The sequence below is a fragment of the Amblyomma mixtum genome, chromosome 5, assembly GCF_055824585.1.
Source record: "Amblyomma mixtum isolate Tamu chromosome 5, ASM5582458v1, whole genome shotgun sequence".
NCBI lineage: Eukaryota > Metazoa > Arthropoda > Arachnida > Ixodida > Ixodidae > Amblyomma > Amblyomma mixtum.
The window spans coordinates 119,855,440-119,873,395 of NC_143016.1; the positions used below are offsets into that span (position 1 = coordinate 119,855,440).

The 17,956-nt window shown below is 49.0% G+C and overlaps 1 protein-coding gene across 1 annotated transcript in view; it reads right to left on the reverse strand.

The window, feature by feature from the left end:
* The window catches only part of LOC149343513 (diuretic hormone receptor-like), a 137,042-nt gene that overhangs the window by 31,991 nt on the left and 87,095 nt on the right, over positions 1-17,956 (reverse strand). Inside the window, exon 4 of the mRNA XM_089542413.1 lies at positions 751-842. Within this exon, the coding sequence (XP_089398539.1) occupies positions 751-842 (92 nt within the window). The remainder of the gene's footprint in view (positions 1-750; positions 843-17,956) is intronic.

Sequence of the window (17,956 nt, forward strand, 5' to 3'; positions counted from 1 at the left end):
ATAACGAATAAGAAGGATGAAGATCTTTTACACTTTTTGCAAGCTCTTAAGAATACATGTTCTGCATTCCTCCACCTACCCATGAGGCTCACAAACTCGTGGCGGTCAGTAACATGTGACCACAAACGGCACATTGAGGGAAGCTGCTACTTACCCGCACATGTTGGCTTTATTGCACCTGGATAAAATAACTTTCATTTTAGAGCAGGTGAATGGGGCTCGTGTAATTTACGACATGATACTGCGTCAACGTCGCTTGCCTCAGAACTTTTACAAGCTTGGACCTACGCGAAACGTTTTAGACGGAAAGGTGTAGGGAGCCACGAAAAACCTGCTAATGCGAAATTCGCGATATCTTTCGACACCTCAAGACGTCGCTTTACTAGGCGTGCAAAACTTTCTACGCTTGAAATGATATATTAGTATAGCTGAACTGTACCCTGGTATGCGAGGAAAAAACGTATGCATGCCGCTGATATTATATTGCGAACAGTACTGCTACAACCAGTCACCGATCGCAGATGCCAGTTCTGTTTTTCTTATTTGAAATCGTGGCCCACACTGATTTAAACAGCGGGCATATTTTACTTTCTTTGCATTGTTTTGGTGTTGACAGAGTGAGAAGCACTAAAAGTGTTTGCGGACCTTCCCTTTGGCTGTCCCATATTTGTGCATCATTGCAGAAATTTATTCTCCATGTGTGTTGGAGAGAGGCGGACATAAGTAGCGAAAATACGGCGCTATACGTACCTCTCTGTCAACGTCGACGAGAGGCTTGCAGCCAGAGTAATCCGACCGGTCTGCCCACGTTCCGTTCTCCATGCACATACGCGTGGCATTGTCTGCAAGGAGAGAAAGCAATCGTAAGGTAAACGCACTAAAATTTGCACACGGGACTCGTAACTAAAAAAGGGGATTTTCAAATTTCTTGGTTCCTATTGGCATACATGTATATAAATTGGCAATATATGCGTGTAAAGTGTTTATAATATAAATAGGGGCATGGGCAACCGGTAGTGGTGAAAAAGGGTATGTTAACACACAGTGCTACAGACTGGAGAGTGTTTATCAAAATTTTTTATCAAGCATGAATCAGGTTGGTGATATCATTCCACTAAATATTATTCATGGCGTTACTGGCACTTTCTCTTTTACATCAAATAAAAGAAACTAATCTCAAGCGACTATGGCAAAAAATTGGACCTTTTTGAGGAATGTAAAAGAGCGCTGAAGTTGCCCTCACATTAATGAAACGAGAGGAAGCGAAGATTCCCTGCAAAAATCAGCATATATTACAAAAAATTATCGCATACTGATTTGAGTGTTTCGCATTTATTTGCGCCTTGTAGAACATGCTACAATGCCTCAATGGCAACTTGAATGAAAATTCAGAACCTTGCAGAAATATCGTCTTCAAAATTCAGAGCATTGCAGAAACATGGTCTTTTCTTCAACAGCAGAAACATTTGCTTAATCATTTTTACCGCACCATATGGTCTTCCTCCTTGAAACCAAGGGCACAAAATGAGGAAAAACAGCTGGTGTGATGAATTAAATCGAATTTTCATGTCTTCTTAGAGCGGACAGGAGGCTACAAAGAAAGGTTGGGCGCGCATTAAAGAGAAAGCCCTCATTTACGTATTTAGCCCTTTTGGATTTCGAGGAGGAATTAAACCAGCCACTTTATTTTTAGTTCAAAATGAGGTATAATTTGGGCTGCTCAACAAGAAATTTTAGATCACGATTTGGTCGGGAACTTTTGTTTAGCAAATGTAATTTACTCGTGGCGCATGTTTTCATCTAGCATACCAAACGCATCACTATTGCGAAGCTGCTTTTTCAATATCCTTAACTGACAGCTTACACCAAGAAACGGCTAACCAGGCAAGGCATGTTTTATCTGATGTATTGAAAATATTTGATAGCGTGCAATAAATTGCCTGTTTCTTAGCACTTCCGCTGCCAGTATTTGTTTGTTTACTGCGAAAATATCTCATATCATAGTGGTCGGACTGAATTCATAAAAAATATGGGGTAGACAAGACACCGATGAGACCTGAACAGGGCGCGCGCCACTAGCCAGCAAATCAACTGGTCCGTTCTGGCACGCTTCTTGAAACACAGCTGCGATTTGAAACATCGAACCCCCTCGAAGCAGTAGAAAATTAAAGTAAATAGCAATCTCTAAAATAATGGCGATCAAACACCTGGTAAATACACGTAACTGTGCTCTCGACTTTAGCTTCCAAGATCTGGTTTTCGAACTTACCCGGAGTGTAAATGAAGAGTTCATTTATTGAATTTTCGTCCGAGAATGAACTATCAATATTAACCTGCCGAACTATTCATCCTTCTTCGTTAATTTACTTTTGAAAGCATCAGCAGTTCATCGAACACACCGTTTCAGAAAGGTGCAACAGATCCGCTAGTTTCCGTGCGGTGCCTTCAGCTTTGCGCATTGGAAAAGTCTATTCCTAACGGTACACTTTCGGGTAGAAACCGGGTTGAACATGATATTTAAGAAATTTGCTCGAGTTGCATGAATCAAGTGGAACACATTTAAACCTGAAACGAAGGGCTCGAATTATAGAACAGGCCAGCACGCGATTGGTCTCTGCCGTTTATAGAGTGCACTGCTCTGCAAGGATTCCCATACAGTAAACAGAAATAGGGAACCAGTGCTGTTCCTTCAGAATGTTAGAGAGGTGTGCTGTTTTATTTGGAGTTCACAGAAAATTTTTTTTACATATGTACACATGCCAAGGTTACCAGATATATAGAGTGCTCTGCTCTGCAAGCATTGCCATACTATAAACAGAAATAGGGAACCAGTGCTGTTCCTTTAAAATGTTAGAGAGGTGTGATGTTTTATTTGGAGTTCACAGAAACATTTATTTACATCTGTACACATGTCAAGGTTGCCAGATGTATAGAGTGCTCTGCTTTGCAAGCATTGCCATACTATAAACAGAAATAGGGAACCAGTGCTGTTCCTTCAGAATGTTAGAGAGGTGTGCTGTTTTATTTGGAGTTCACAGAAAAATTTTTTTACATATGTACACATGCCAAGGTTACCAGATGTATAGAGTGCTCTGCTCTGCAAGCATTTCCATAATATAAACAGAAATCGGGAACCAGTGCTGTTCATTTAGAATGTTAGAGAGGTGTGATGTTTTATTTGGAGTTCACAGAAAAATTTTTTTTACATATGTACACATGCCATGGGTACCAGATGTACAGAGTGCTCTGCTCTGCAAGCATTGCCATACTATAAACAGAAATAGGGAACCAGTGCTGTTCCTTCAGAATGTTAGAGAGGTGTGCTGTTTTATTTGGAGTTCACAGAAAATTTTTTTTACATATGTACACATGCCAAGGTTACCAGATGTATAGAGTGCTCTGCTCTGCAAGCATTGCCATACTATAAACAGAAATAGGGAACCAGTGCTGTTTTATTTGGAGTTCACAAAACAATTTATTTAGATGTGTACACATGCCAAGGTTACCAGATACATCGACAATTACAAGAACACATGACACTAAGCATGTAAGGCGAGCCAATTAAATTGGCACCATGTTTAAGTAACTAACCGGAATTTCTCGTAGGCGATGTAAAACTCGACGGCAATCCTAATGACGGAAGAGTGAAAAGGGAATTGAGAATTCCGCAAGCCACATTCGTAGAGTTGCAGTTTTATGGGCGCACCTTATGCGGCTCGTTCGGTCTAAAAGCCGTCGGCGCCCTAGTTAGTCGTGGGCATCGCACGTTGAAAACAATCCTGTCATGCCAACTGATTTGCGCCGAGTGTTCCGGATGGTGTCATACGATTCAGCGTTTCGTGAAGCATAAATGTAATAGTTAAGTTAGAGCCAGCCTTTGGCAGGGATACGAATCGGCGACCTATAATTGGGTGCTGCGTATCATGAGTGGTTCGGGTGTCCACCAAGACAAGTGAGACTGTTACAGCGCCGTTTCCTTTCCTCAACAAACCAATTTTCTATTTGTCCAAAGCGCAAGGCGTCGCGCCGAAGGGGCAGTGGCGTTCCCTGTACTCCCTGGTAGCGCTACATCCCAGAACTGTGGAGACGCGCCCTCCATGTGCGACCTCTTCCAGCCAACATGTCACATGAAGACCATAATGGTAGGCTCCTGGCAGGAGCGGAAGCCCTAGCCCGACATTATGGCAACAAAACAGGTGTATACTATGTGGACGCCTCTGGCCCTCACCAGGGTGATGGCACAAGGTCGCAGTGGTTCACAACAGCAACACAGTTAACGGCCTCACCTTAAAAGCCCGGAGTGCAACACAAGCAGAAGAGGTCGCGATTACTCTCGCGGCCTCACATTTCGATTAAAAATACATAATCACCGACTTGCGAGGGGCCTGTCGGAACGTCGAACAATGCTGCACTCTATTCCTAGCCCAGGGAATCCACCAAAAAATTGGTTGTGGCTTAGCTAAGGTTAAGCCTTGATAACTAGAAGCGAAAGCTCTCGCTGCTTTTCAGTAAAAACCCTTTAAGCGGAATAACCACAGAGGAGCAGTGGGAGACCGCGCTGCGCAGCACGGACCTGTGGCAGCAAAAGTTGCTCACAGAGAGAGCTGACCAGGTCGCCGAGATCCAAGAGATCAAGGCCACCAAGCGACAGTAGCCCGCCTGCGCCAGAAGAGAGCCTTCCTCTTCAAAGACTACAAATAAAGTTTATTCTCTCTCTCTCTCTCTCAGCTAAGTCCCAACCTACCACTTCTGGATCGGTGTTTCTGCGCCGTCGGACTGTTGCTTCTTCTCCTTCTGCCGCCGCGGTGGCTCAGTGGTTATGGGGCTCGGCTGCTGACCCGAAAGACGAGGGTTTGATCCCGGCTGCGGCGGTTGAATTTCTTTCGAGGAGAAATTCTAGAGGCCCGTGTACTGTGCGATGTCAGTGCACGTTAAAGAACCCCAGGTGGTCGAAAATTCCGGAGCCCTCCACTACGGCGTCTCTCATAGCCTTAGTAGCTTTGGGACGTTAAACCCCATAAACCAAACCAAACCATCTCCTCCTTCTATGGCGATTGTCTGCGCCTGTTATGTGTTGTTGCGACTGAGAAGGAAGGAAGGGAAAGCTTTATTTTCATTAATGGTTTTTCCTGTGGTGTGGGGGCATCTTCAGAGACGTCTTGGTTCTACCCCCAGGAGCCTTCTCTGTCGAAATCGTCCGCCTCTAATCAGTGGTCGGTGGCCCTCTGTCCAGGGCTCCGCTGGCCACTGCCGCCCGTTGAGCTCGCTGTACCAGACCTTGTTGGTCTTCACAGCGGTCGCTGGACAGCAGAGTCTCCCACTGCTCCGCACTCGGGTTTTGTATTTTGGGGACCCCGTCTATGTTTTGGCAGGCCCATGTGATGTGGTATAGAGTAGGTTTTTCGTCGCACCAGGGACATTGGTCCGCGTATATCGTAGGGTGCATTTTGTTTAGTATATGTAGGTTTGGGAAAGAGCCTGTTTGTGATTGTCTCCAAGTGACAGCTTCCTCTCTGCTGAGAGATTTGTGCGGTGGGGGATATCGCATTCTTCTGCCTCTATAGTTTTGTAGTATGGCCGAGTATTCCCTGGGTGCTGGCGCGAGTTCCGCGGTCACGTCGGATGCTCGGAAAGTAATGTATCCTCGAGCTATCCTGTCGGCCTCTTGGTCCCCCCCCCCCCCCCCCCCCCCGTGTGCCCCGGTACCCACACAATTTTGTGTGAGATCTTGTTGTTTTGTTCTTCGTGGTTTTTAATTCTGTCGGTCGAGAAGAATGAGAAGGAAATTGCATGCGCCTGCCAACTGGCTCCAGCCGAGCCACCACCGCTGCCATGTGCAGACAGAGGAGAGTTAAAAGATAAGAGGAAAGAGCGAAAGAAAAGAAAAGACGCGCGTCGCAGCAACAACCGAGTGCGCCGGAGCGGACGCTGGCTGAAAAAACAGATAAGCAGCCGTAGCCGCGATTCTGCGCCTGTTATATGGCTAAGCGCGGCTTATATACCCCTCCTTTCAAAAGCGCACTGCACACGGCTGCGGCGAAAGGACAAACGGTGGCGAGGAGGAGAAGCAGCGGCGCACATGCGCAGTAGCGTGCGACGGCAGCGAAAGGTCAGGCGACGGAGTCAGCGGCGGCGGGGGTGACGGCGGCCACCTGCGCCGTGCGTGACGTCACTCAGTTTCGCGTTTGCGCAGAAGTTGCAGATCTGCCCTCTGGCTCACGCGAAGCTCTCTGGCTAGCCTAGTGAAGCTTTCTGCTTCAAAACATTACCGAAGACACTTCGCAAATTCTAAAGTGTGCTTGGTGAAAGCCTTGTGGTCAACCCAACACCGCTTCCCCGCACCGCTTGGTGCGTGGCTGGCTTCCCGAATGTGCGGTTTTTATTGTGTTTTCCGACTGCGGTCGCTTTTTTGATTGTCGTGTTTTAGAGCGCAGGTCTTTGGCGCCCGTTTCGCGGCGTCACCGTTGCTCGTTTGCCGTTCGGCGTTCATTGTGTTCACTGGCGTTGGTGTTGACGTTTTACACTCCGATCATTTTAAGCAAAGGAAGTGCGCAGTGGACGCCTGAATCGCTCTGTTGTGTTGTTGATGCGGCCGTAGGAGCCGTTGCCTAGCAACCGTCGCGGTGGACATTCGAACCACTCCCTACAGGAAGGGAGGAAGTTGGAGGGGAAGAAGAAAGACAAAGAGGGGCCATGGTGAAGAAAATGAAAATTGTATTTGAGGAAAGGAAATTACGCAGTAACTCTCTCTCATATCTCGACGGACACCCGTCATCCGTTTTTAGAGGAAGGAAGTGGGAGTGAAAGAAGAAAGAGAAAGAGGGGCTTTAATGAAGAAAGTAAATTTGAAGAAAGGAAATTACAGAGGAGGTTGCGCCACTGCGCGGAGGAGAGGCTGCAGTTGGCACGAGTCCAGCGTACGGATGGACACCGCGAGCATGGACGGACACCGCGACCATGAGCCAATAAAGGCTGTCGCCTTAAAATTACACACGGGATACGGACCCCGCACACCTTGACCTTATATCTGCCCCAGCTCATCAGGGGTTGGCAGGAAACGAGGCAGCAGATGCAGCCGCCTGCGCGCTCTCTTATCGGGCTGTTTTCTCCTCCCCACCCGATCAGGAACCCGATTCTAATCAGATCTATACCTTCAAAAATATCACAACCTGCGATCAAAATAGTCATCGCCTTTACCCTCGCCCATGTAAAGGCCTGAAGAAGGCGGATGGATGGAAACAACTTTATTACAAAAAAAATCTTCCAGGGCTGTCTTCCACTGGTCCAGGAGGGCCGTTGGGCTGAGCGGTCCGTAAAGCAGCCTCCCAGGAAGAATGAGTGGGATTGGGGATGGGAGTACTGCCTTTGGGGAAGGACATTCCCAAAGGTAGTGGAAAAGTGTAGATCTGGGCACGCCACAGGTGTTACAATCAGGAGGAAAGGTGGGGTGGAAGCATGAGAGAAGGTGGGGTGAATAAAATAGCCTTCTGTAATTGTCGCCATGTGGCGCGGGATAAGGGCGACAAGGTACTGTGGGGTGGTGGCAGTGTCATGCAGCTGAATTTGTAAAATATGGTGATTTGGTGATATGTAGAGAGGACCGATGGGGCTTCTTGTGCAGGGTTGGGTGCCTGATCATCCGAGGTCCGGGAGGATAGTTCTCGGGCCAGCGCATGAACGCGCTCATTACCGGGGATCGAGGCATGCCCAGGGACCCACGACAGAGTAACCGGTCGAGAGAGGTGGCCGTGGCAAGAATACGGTGTGTTGTCGGCGTCGCCACGCCCTTTAGGTAGTGGCGGTACGCGGCCTTGGAATCTGTGCAAATTTCGGTTATGTTTGTGTCAATGGTGGAGTGGGCCAGAGCAAGCGCGACGGCGCCTCCTTCCGCTTCTGCAGGCGAATTAGTTCGGATAGTGGCTGCAGCCCCCACTGTGGCGACTTCATAGGCTGCAACTGCCGTGAAATATCGTTCTTTAGAATTTTGTGCCGCGTCGACATAAAGGATATCAGAGCGGTTGGTGTATGTTTTGGTGTAATAACTGGCTCGTGCCTGCCGGCTACCGTGGTGGAGACTAGCACTCATATTGCGCGGAAGGGGCTTCTGATATATGTGATCCTTCGTGCGCAGAGAAATCATGTAAGGTGTAGAACTTGTTGGGGTGCGAATTGGTGGATTGAGACGTAGCTGTCGCAGTAGGCATTGTCCAGTTTCCGTGCGGCTCAGGCGGACTAATTGGTTGGTGCGTTGAGCCTCTATTAATTCGATCACTCTGTTGTGGGTACCAGTGGCCAGGAGACGTTTGGTACCAACCGTCCGTGGACGACGTAGGGTGGAGGTGACAGCCGTGCGTATTAGGATGTCTGCCTGTTGTCTTTGCCGCTGAGTGAGTATGTAAGAAGGCGGATGAGCGGCTAGCGGCTACTCCTCTGCCTTCTCAGCAATGCATTGCTGTGCCCGGCAGCCCTAAAACATTTTGACCCGTCCTTTAACGGCAGCTGCCCGCACTGTAGAGCGGTGTCTTCTGACACCTATCACATGGTGTGGGCCTTCCCCTGCAACCTGGCTATTCGCCCAAACCAACCCGGTGGGACTGGGAGGTGGCCCTGGTCGGTTGCCACGAATTAAGAGGCCCAACAAGCCTTAGTCGGGCACGCCCGGGCGGCGGCCACTGCCACTGGGGCACCATACTAGGGACCTCCACCTAGTGCTTGTAAGGATCGGTTCCTTACGGGCTGATCCAAACATACCCTCCTGTCCCTTCTTTATAAATGTTTTTACTACCACTACGACCTGCACACGTGGTCGCGATCCACTCTTAAGGGCGAAGTTTAAGCGTCTTCCAAACTTTTTGCCTCTTTGGACGGCTGTGTAAACATGGCGTAAGCATAGAGGAAGTTGAAGAGGGACCCTTGTGGTCGTCTATGTGAAAGTAAAGAGCAGACATGTTGGCATTTCTCTGCATAAAAAGCGCAAGGCCAATAGCACTGGCTTTATTTATATAGTATTAAAAGGGAAGGAAGCAGCACTGGACCTATGCGGAGGAATATTTCTCCAGATTTGAAGGCACAGTGAGGCAACATCCATTCTACAGCCGCTTAGCCAGCTATCTCTGCACCAATGTGTAATGTGTGTAGCATGCCAACCATGCGTGACACGTGCGTTTTATTAACGCTGTTATATGCTACAGAAAACATTTTTCTGCCTGCTTTGGATTACATTCAGATTACAGCCTGTTACTGTTGCATCTTATGTTCCTTCTGTATCTTATATAACTCAGACTACATCTCCGCAGTTCCTGAATATTTTATTCCAAAATTTTGTCTCGACTACAATATGCGCAAAGTTTTTTTCGATGGAGGCGAAATTCTGGAGGCCCGTGTACTGTGCGATGTCAGTGCACGTTAAAGATCCCCAGGTGGTCGAAATTTCCGGAGCCCTTCACTCTGGCGCCCCTCATAGCCTGAGTCGCTTTCGGAGGTTAAACCCCCATAAGCCATAAATAAGCCAGGCAGAGAATCTACGCTAGAAATGGAAGTTGTGTCAAGAAGCAGTTTGTTCAAAGAAGTTTGTTCAAATAGAGATTCCTGTGAACACACAAGCTGTGAACGTAAATTTACGAGCATGTAAAATAGAAACGGAAAGATACAATATCGGGTTAAACCAAAACGGTCTTGGCATGTTGCCGATGTGGGTGTATAATGGTGGTAAGAGAAGACTGATGTAATGGCGTTTTTTTTTCATCTACCTGCAGAGACTGATTTCTGAAGGCCCAGCCCCAACAGCGGTAGTGAAATTGCGGCATCACTAAGCGTGTACTCAGAAGCCAGAAGTCCGATTAATGCAGCACTTTGTGACATGCTTGGAGATGATCGACAGAAACATGGCTAGTGTGTCTAATAGAGCGTTTGCAGTGAAACTTTGTTTGTCTTATTGCTTACATTGCACCGGGAAAATACCTTTTTTCTTAATGGTATTATTTATTAATATGCGTGTATTAAGATCGACGTCAACAAGTCTCGCCGGGTGGCCGCCAGCACGCCTGCTTCTGTGTATGGCTGCGAGCAACTTGAGTGTGATTGCTTTCGGGCCTGCCGCCATGGACCGCACGCATGGAGAGGACCCAGGTGCCAGCTGACTTCAATTACGGAGTTTGCCCGGTTGGAGTACAGGACCAAAACCAGACCCCCTTTCCGAAAGGTCCGCACGTGTAGAACGCCGCCGCCGCCGCCGCCTCGGGGAGACGAACGTTATCTTCCCCATTTACCGTGACCGTGCCAGGGAACAAAGGGTCTCGTTTCCTGTTGCTCTTTGGCGTGCCAAGCACCGCGACAAGCTGGCGGGCATCATCTCCGACCCTCGCGAACGTCTCCAGGCACGGGGAACCACTTTCGGCCTTTTCGTGACCTCGCTTTCCGGCCTCGAGCGGCGGGTGTCTGATTATCAGCAGATGTCGGTGACCCGCAGAAACCTTCGACTGGCTGGAGGCCATCACCTACCGCAGTCAACGCTACCTCGACGACAACCTTCTTTCCCTCAGACTCCACATGTGACGGGGGCGTTGCCCTAAGTGCAGTGGTGTGTTTGTGCGCATAAGTTTGTGTTGTTTGTGATCTGGGCCCCTCCCACCCCGGCGTGGGCGTCCTCAACATAGGGAATTTAGGGAGGGAGAAGAGTATAAAAGTCGACAACGAGTGCGGCAGGACAGCCTCCCATAGAGCCTCATTTAGAACCTCACTTCTAACCATGATATAAAAAGATGTAAATAAACCCTCTTGTAATCTTCCTCCCATCACTCAACTCTTCGACTTGACGGCACTCATGTCCTGGTGGTGGTGGGAACGGGTGTCGAAGCTTGACCGCGGTTCCGTCAAGCGACCAGCAGCAGCGAGCTAGCAACGACCCCGAACCAACCCATCTTCGCCAACAACTGGTGGCAGCGTCAACAGGTGTCAAAATGTGGTGCCCACTCCGAAAGACGGCTAATCGTTGTGTCGAACTATATAATACGACGGAAAAAAGGCGGAATAGCAAAAAATAACATTGTTTATTGCCAGATATTTCATGGCACAAGGGAGCCTTGGACTGTGGTGGGATATCAGGCGTGTCAGATGAGTTATGGTGGTGACCGCATAGGCAGACTTTATAGAGTGAAGATGTGCTTTAAGGAGCCTAAATACACATATTTCCTATTCTTCTCAGCAGAGGCGGAGTCAATCGCATGAAAGCAGAGAGAATTTATTTCTACAGATTCATGATCCCCCGCAAAGATGCGCCTTCAAGGTTTCCTCCCGGGAAAAAAATTGCCGACGATTACGTTACTTAATAATGGTGGGTTGATTTATGTAGCTTAACGTCCCAAATCCACTCAGGCTATGAGAGACTTCCTAATGCGATATTTGAGCGCATCTCATCAACTGTTTCATCTTCTCGATAGATTGAGGCAAAGAATTCGAGCAAGAGACGTATATGTACAATTACAGACATCTTAATTTCCACACATATTTTTTCTTCAAAAAACACTGCACTAACAGTTCTTGATTGTCATGAAGGAAGATTTCTGGTCGGAGAAATATATGAATATATGCTCTACTTGCTGACCCAATGCCTGGTTCTCAAAGACGAGATCTATGCAAGTGTTTCGCGAGGTTGCCACAGCCACGGGAGGCGTTACGAGCGAGGAACGGAATGTTCTCCCGCATGAATAGTAAGAAATTCCTGTTTGGGTTTATATCTACATTAAAGTCCCCCCCCCCCCACATCCTGCCACCCTGGCAGGTGGCAGTTAGTGGTTGATCGCGAGAGTTGTCAGCGCTTACGCATACAGCCCACATCTCTCTCTCTCTCTCATCATTCCATGTACTTATAAGCGCGATTCAGGCACTTCCTTTCCTTAAAATGATCGGAGTGCAAAACGTCAACGCCAGCGCCACGTTTCTGTCACAACGTTGTGAATGCCTGCAGCCCACATCTCTCTCACAGCACCCCACGTACATACCTGTAAGACTAATTAAGCGTCCACTGACCCAGGGAGGCAGTTATGTCCGCTTCCTTTCCTTAAAATGATCAGAATGTAAAACGTTGTCAACGCCAACGGCAATGAACACAAGGAACATCGACTGTCTTTCGCTTCAGCGCCGCGTTTCTGGCACAACCTTGTCAACGCCAATGCATTTAGCGCACATCTGTCACTACCTGGACTCCCTGGGAATCAGAATACCGGCCAACGACCCAACCCCCCTCGCCATCCCACGACCCCTTCACCGGGAGCTTGTCATCAGGCCGCTCCCGAGGAATATGGACCCTCCCCCGCGGGACCTAGAGAACCTCAAGACCTGGGAGGACTGGGAGACCCTGCTGCGCTCGGAGGACCCGGCCGTGCAGACCATCGCCACCGCCGTGCTGCCAGTGTTATGGACCTTAGGAACATAAACACTTGAGTGCAGTGGGGTCGTGCGGAGACCCTGGGGCATGCCCCGAATTCCTGTTGAAATAAAGTTTTATTGCGGAATCAATACTGCTAGCACTTTTCTGCCGTCGATGGAGGCCGTTCCTTCGCTTCGGCGCAGCTGCGGCGCTCGACCACGTCACAACGTGACGTCAAGACCAAAGGAGAGCAGGGGCCCCAACTCGTCTCTTCGGCCGTAGTCCTTCCTTCGCTCGGCGCGGCGGCTACCACGTGACGGCCTCTTCTGCCCGCCGCGTGAGGGCGCTCCCTAGGAGAGGATAAACGGTGCGCCGCAGGCGCGCTCCACTTAGTCATGTCTGAGGAGTTGTACAAGGCGTCGCTGGAGCGACGTGCTGCGCGCAAACGCCGGCGCCGTGCCGAGGAGACAGATGAAGAAAGGCAAGAGCGGTTGGCTAAGCAACGCGCCTATGTCGCAGAATAGCGAGCCCGGCGGCGTTCTACAAGTTCAGTGAGCGAGAGTAGTTTCATGGACTCTCTGAATGCCGAAGGATCGTCTATGAGTAGTGCAGAGCGATATTATTGCGAACGCAATACTGCTAGCACTTTTCTGCCGTCGGTGGAGGTCGTTCCTTCGCTTCGGCGCAGCTGCGGCGCACGACCACGTGACAACGTGACGTCAAGACCAGAGGAGAGCAGGGGTCCCAACTCGTCTCTTCGGCCGTAGTCGTTCCTTCGCTCGGCGCGGCGGCTACCACGTGACGGCCTCCTCGCCCCGCCGCCTGAGGGCGCTCGCTTTGTCATGTCTGAGGAGTTGTACAAGGCGTCGCTGGAGCGACGTGCTGCGCGCAAACGCCGGCGCCGTGCCGAGGAGACAGATGAAGAAAGGCATGAGCGGTTGGCTAAGCAACGCGTCTATGCCGCAGAATGGCGAGCCCGGCGGCGTTCTACAAGTTCAGTGAGCGAGAGTAGTTTCGTGGACTCTCTGAATGCCGAAGAATCGTCGTGTTCATTGGAATAAACAAACAGTAGAAACCATGTTGTGTCCAGAGTAAATCCTTAAGTTGCACAAAAGGCGCAGCCATGCCAAACCACCAGCAGAGCCAAGCGCAGCCAGGGAGCTATTGCTTTCGCAATCACTCAGGCTTAACCAAAGCTAAGCCACAGCTATTTTTTTTAATACTGCAGATACGGTTGGCTGGTTGCACCTGGATGTGATAACTTTTTTCCATGCTTCTCCACGTGTGTGTTCTCATTTCGTAGTTCTGTATTTTCCCTGGCATACGTTACGATTAGATGGGACGACAGCGTTGTCCCTCTTTTTTGTAAGCACATGCGTGCGTTCCCATTTTCGTGTGTATGGCCACGTATCGGCTTTTTTTGTTATTATGCTGAATACTTTCCGTGTTGTTCTCATCACTTGTATGTGCCGCGTTTTGCATTGTGCTATATACTTTTGCGTTTGTACCCCCCCCCCCCCCTTCCTGTAATGCCGAAAGGCGCTGTGGCTATCAGATATATAAATAAATAAATAAATATGCATATTCTATACGCGCCCTGAGAACTTGAGCATGAATACTGGGCACAGAAGGAAAGTATCAAATATTTTAGAAATAAACTAAACTGAGTAGCAGTGGCATTGAATAGAAAAAAAAGCACCACAGCTGTTCCCTATTGTCTTAACATTAAAACTCCATAAACGAAACAAAACCGAACAACAGAATAGATTTAATAACTTCCTCGAGCTTTTCACATTTCTATGACTATACCTTGGGCCCTTTGTCTTGCCGCGGTGGCTCAGTGGCTATGGTGCTCGGCTGCGGGCCCGAAAGACGCGGGTTCGATCCCGGCCGCGGCGGCTGAATTTCTTTGGAGAAGAAATTCGAGGCCCGTGTACTGTGCGATATCAGTGCACGTTAAAGAACCCCAGGTGGTCGAAATTTCCGGAGCCCTCCACTTCGGCGTCTCTCATAGCCTTAGTCGCTTTGGGACGTTAAACCCCATAAACCAAACCAAACCTTCGCGTAAATGCCGCTTATGACATATCCGTACACTCTGAACCTGTTTAATCAGAATCTGCTAAACCCCATTTCTAACCGAAAGTGAACCTTGTAGTGAAAGTACAGGTTCGGTCAGTAGTACCCAAGCCACGGGGCCTGCTTTTCAGCAGTATAGTCAGGGAAGTTACGACAATCCGAAGCTTCAACTATTGGTAGAGAATAGAAGTATCGTTCTAACCTCTAAAAATTTTGTTATCTTTATCGGCACCTTAACTGACAGAATACACCGATGAAAAGCAGACCCTGTGGCCTGGAAACGTTTGACCAACCCTGTACATGTACACATTTTCTGAAGTACAAATCTGAGACAACCCATGAAATTAAACGGATGACGTGCTTATTCCGTACGGGTAATTTCCACTGACTGATGATGTGAGCTAGATAGCGATGCGGATTCGAGTATGAGGGTGAGTTTGAAAAGTGCGGCTCACAAGCGAACGCCTGAAACACGTCCGATAAGGTGTCTTAATGGCATTGATGAATACACCTCTCCACACGCCCACAGCGTGCTGCTCCGAGGCTATGGTACGCCTAATATGCCCGTTGTGATGTTCGATATAATCGCAGCACACATGAACACGCAGGTCGAGTGTAGGCCTGGACCTGCGGCACATTGGGACCGTATTGTACGCGATGTATGAATTTGATAAAAGAAAGAGAAAGAAAGTGAGATATATGATATTGTGAATGGATGCTCAGCGCAACCTGCCATTTTGTACATTGTTTGTGAACGAATGAGTTATAATTACGGCATTTTACGTATCGCACAGAAACAAGCACACGTAGACAACTGTCTCCTCATGAAAGAAAGGAACCGAAAATCGCGAATTGCATTCCTGCCATAATTCTAGCTTAAAAATATCGCCCGATTTGTAGACCCAAATTAAAAAAAATAAATATAATATAACCGGAAAACCAAAGGCTCTACGTATATCCCTCTAGTTGGAACCGGTGAGGGTGTAGTCGCCGGAGATGGTATTGTTGTTTCACAAAGCGATTCTTGCGTGGAAGACATTCTAGGGCCAAAATACTTCGCACTCATATCCGCGAAGGATTTTTTGAAAATATCGCTGGGATGCTTTCGCCTTCCCTACAGAGTGACCTACTCGATCCTCTTTCAGGAAGCGCCTCAGCGCTTCCAGGTTTCTCAGTTAGCATTTTTGAGTGGAGTGGAGTGCCTTGTTAACTACAAATACACTTGCATTGTGCCGATCTAACTTGACATCAAAGATGGAGCCATCTCGTGCTAAAAGTGTTGAGAAGCGCGCCAGCCAAGAATCAGGGAAAGGTTTACCCACAACGGCAGTCAAAAGGCAGTCGTCTTAAATTGAGGTGAATATTTTAGTGAGAAAGCCCTAACTCGCTAACAATCCTGGAAAAGCCGATGTGTGACTAAATCGTCTCAGGTACTTGCAGGAATAAACTTCTCCTTTCAGAGTGAAAAGCGACAGCGTGTTGCAACGCTGCCAAGGAGCCGATGGAGTGTCATCGCCCGTTCGGCGTGACGCCTTGCCCATTGGAGAAATCGCTCGTAGTCTCTAGGATGCCTCTCAAAATTGGAGGGTGCTTAAGCTTCGCTTTTAAGAGCACTTCTCTCCACCCTTAAGCTCTCCCTTCTTATCCCCCTTTCCACCTCATTGCCCAACCCTCCCCAAGTCTCCTCCCTCCTAACCGTTCATCTCCTCCCTACGAATATGTTTCCTGACCACGACACCTCCCGCAGAGCAGCGCGAGCCTCCGCGCTCTGGCGTGAGTACGGTCGGAACCCTGTGGTTGCTTACGTGGATGCCGCCCTGTAGAGCCGCTACCCAGCCCACGCTCTTGCAGACACTGACAACTCTTTCCAACCCACTCTTACTACCTCACTCTACACTTGGACCTCAGTAGACGCCGAGAATACATTTTCAGTGAATACAAGCCTTCTACAACTACGCCGTTGGACGGGGGGCGCCCCTCGCCATCGGCATCTTACGTTCACAAACCGTTCCCTCGCGCCCCATCCAAATCATCAGGGTGGCCGCTCTCGCAGCCTATCCTGGCAACGGTGCTGCTAATTATATAGCTCGCGATTCGACCTACCGAGCAGGCCCACCTCCGCCGGGAATGGATACGCTTCTCACCTACCATAATATTACTTTACCACCTCACTCGTCTCAATTTCTGCCCTCCGCACAAATCTCTTCCTCAGCACCACCGACGCTTGTGGCGCCAACTTCGGGCTCACATCTTTCTTAACCCAGCACGCGTTGCCCTCCTCCAACCCGGAGCGTACTCGCCAGCCTGCTGCTTATGTGACAGTCCAAGCGCCGACAACGCTCATATCCTATACCAGCACACTTGCCCCCTGCCTCTTGGCACCTGAACAGTCGGCAGCAGTGCGAGGCTGCTTTGTACAGCACCGAGCCGAATCTCCAACTTCGACTGTTGACCTGGGCAGAGGACGTCGCGCCTGGATGCCACAACCGACAGCCTGAAGGCCGCCCGCAGTGCTGCTGCATAATTTTCGTTTTTTATTGCGAAAGCAATACTACGCCAGGTCTAACCGCTCGTCTCGTGGTCCGTGGACCCCCCTTTGCCGTTGCCTAACAACCGCTTCAGCTGCGCTTCAACAGATGGCGCCGCGCCTAGCAAACCGAGTTGCCTGAGCTTACCCGAGTTACTCGGGTGAGTTCGGAAGAGCGTCGAGCCATCTGCGCGAGAGGTTTCTCGGGAAAAGCAATATAGGTCGCACAAAGCCTACAGGTGGCTGTGGTAGAAACAGCCACCTGCCAGTGAAGTGGAACATCTCTTAACCGCTGCGCCACTGCACTGGTAGGGGTATGAGGACTCAACGCCATCTATGAATGTTAAATAGAGAATGAAAAGTTCTCCATACATGTGCATTCACCCTCTGCGCGTATAGCGTCGTGCTCTTAAGGCGGGGCTTAATTGCTCCCTCCAGTTGAAGAAGGAACACCTGCTTTCGCCCGTGTTCTCGATTTAACTACGTTAAACCCCCAGCAATTTTTTAGGACTTCAGATAAATAAACGTTCTCACCCCCACCACCAAGGTGGTCGAAATTAATACGGAGCCCTCCCCTACGGCACCTCTTTTTGTTTTTATTCTTTCACTCCATGCTTCATTATCTCTTCTTACGGCGCGGTTCGGGTGTCCACCGAGATATGTGAGAGAGTTACTGCGCCATTTCCTTTCCTCAAAGTCAATTTTTGCCGAACAAGCCGTGAAACTAACTCTTGACTGCGGCAAACACTGATAACATGACGTGCGCTGTGGCCTGAAACATGCCGCACAGGATAGTCAACAACAACGATGCCGGAAATGGTGCAGAATGACGCACTAAAGATGCAAATATGCAAAGAATGACACTAAGTATCGATGAAGAAGACTGTCGATAACCAACTTGTCCCCACCTGTACCATAATTGCACATAATGTCTTCTTAATTAAACCACTATTCTCTTCATGAGAGGTACAAATTGGTTCTTGGCT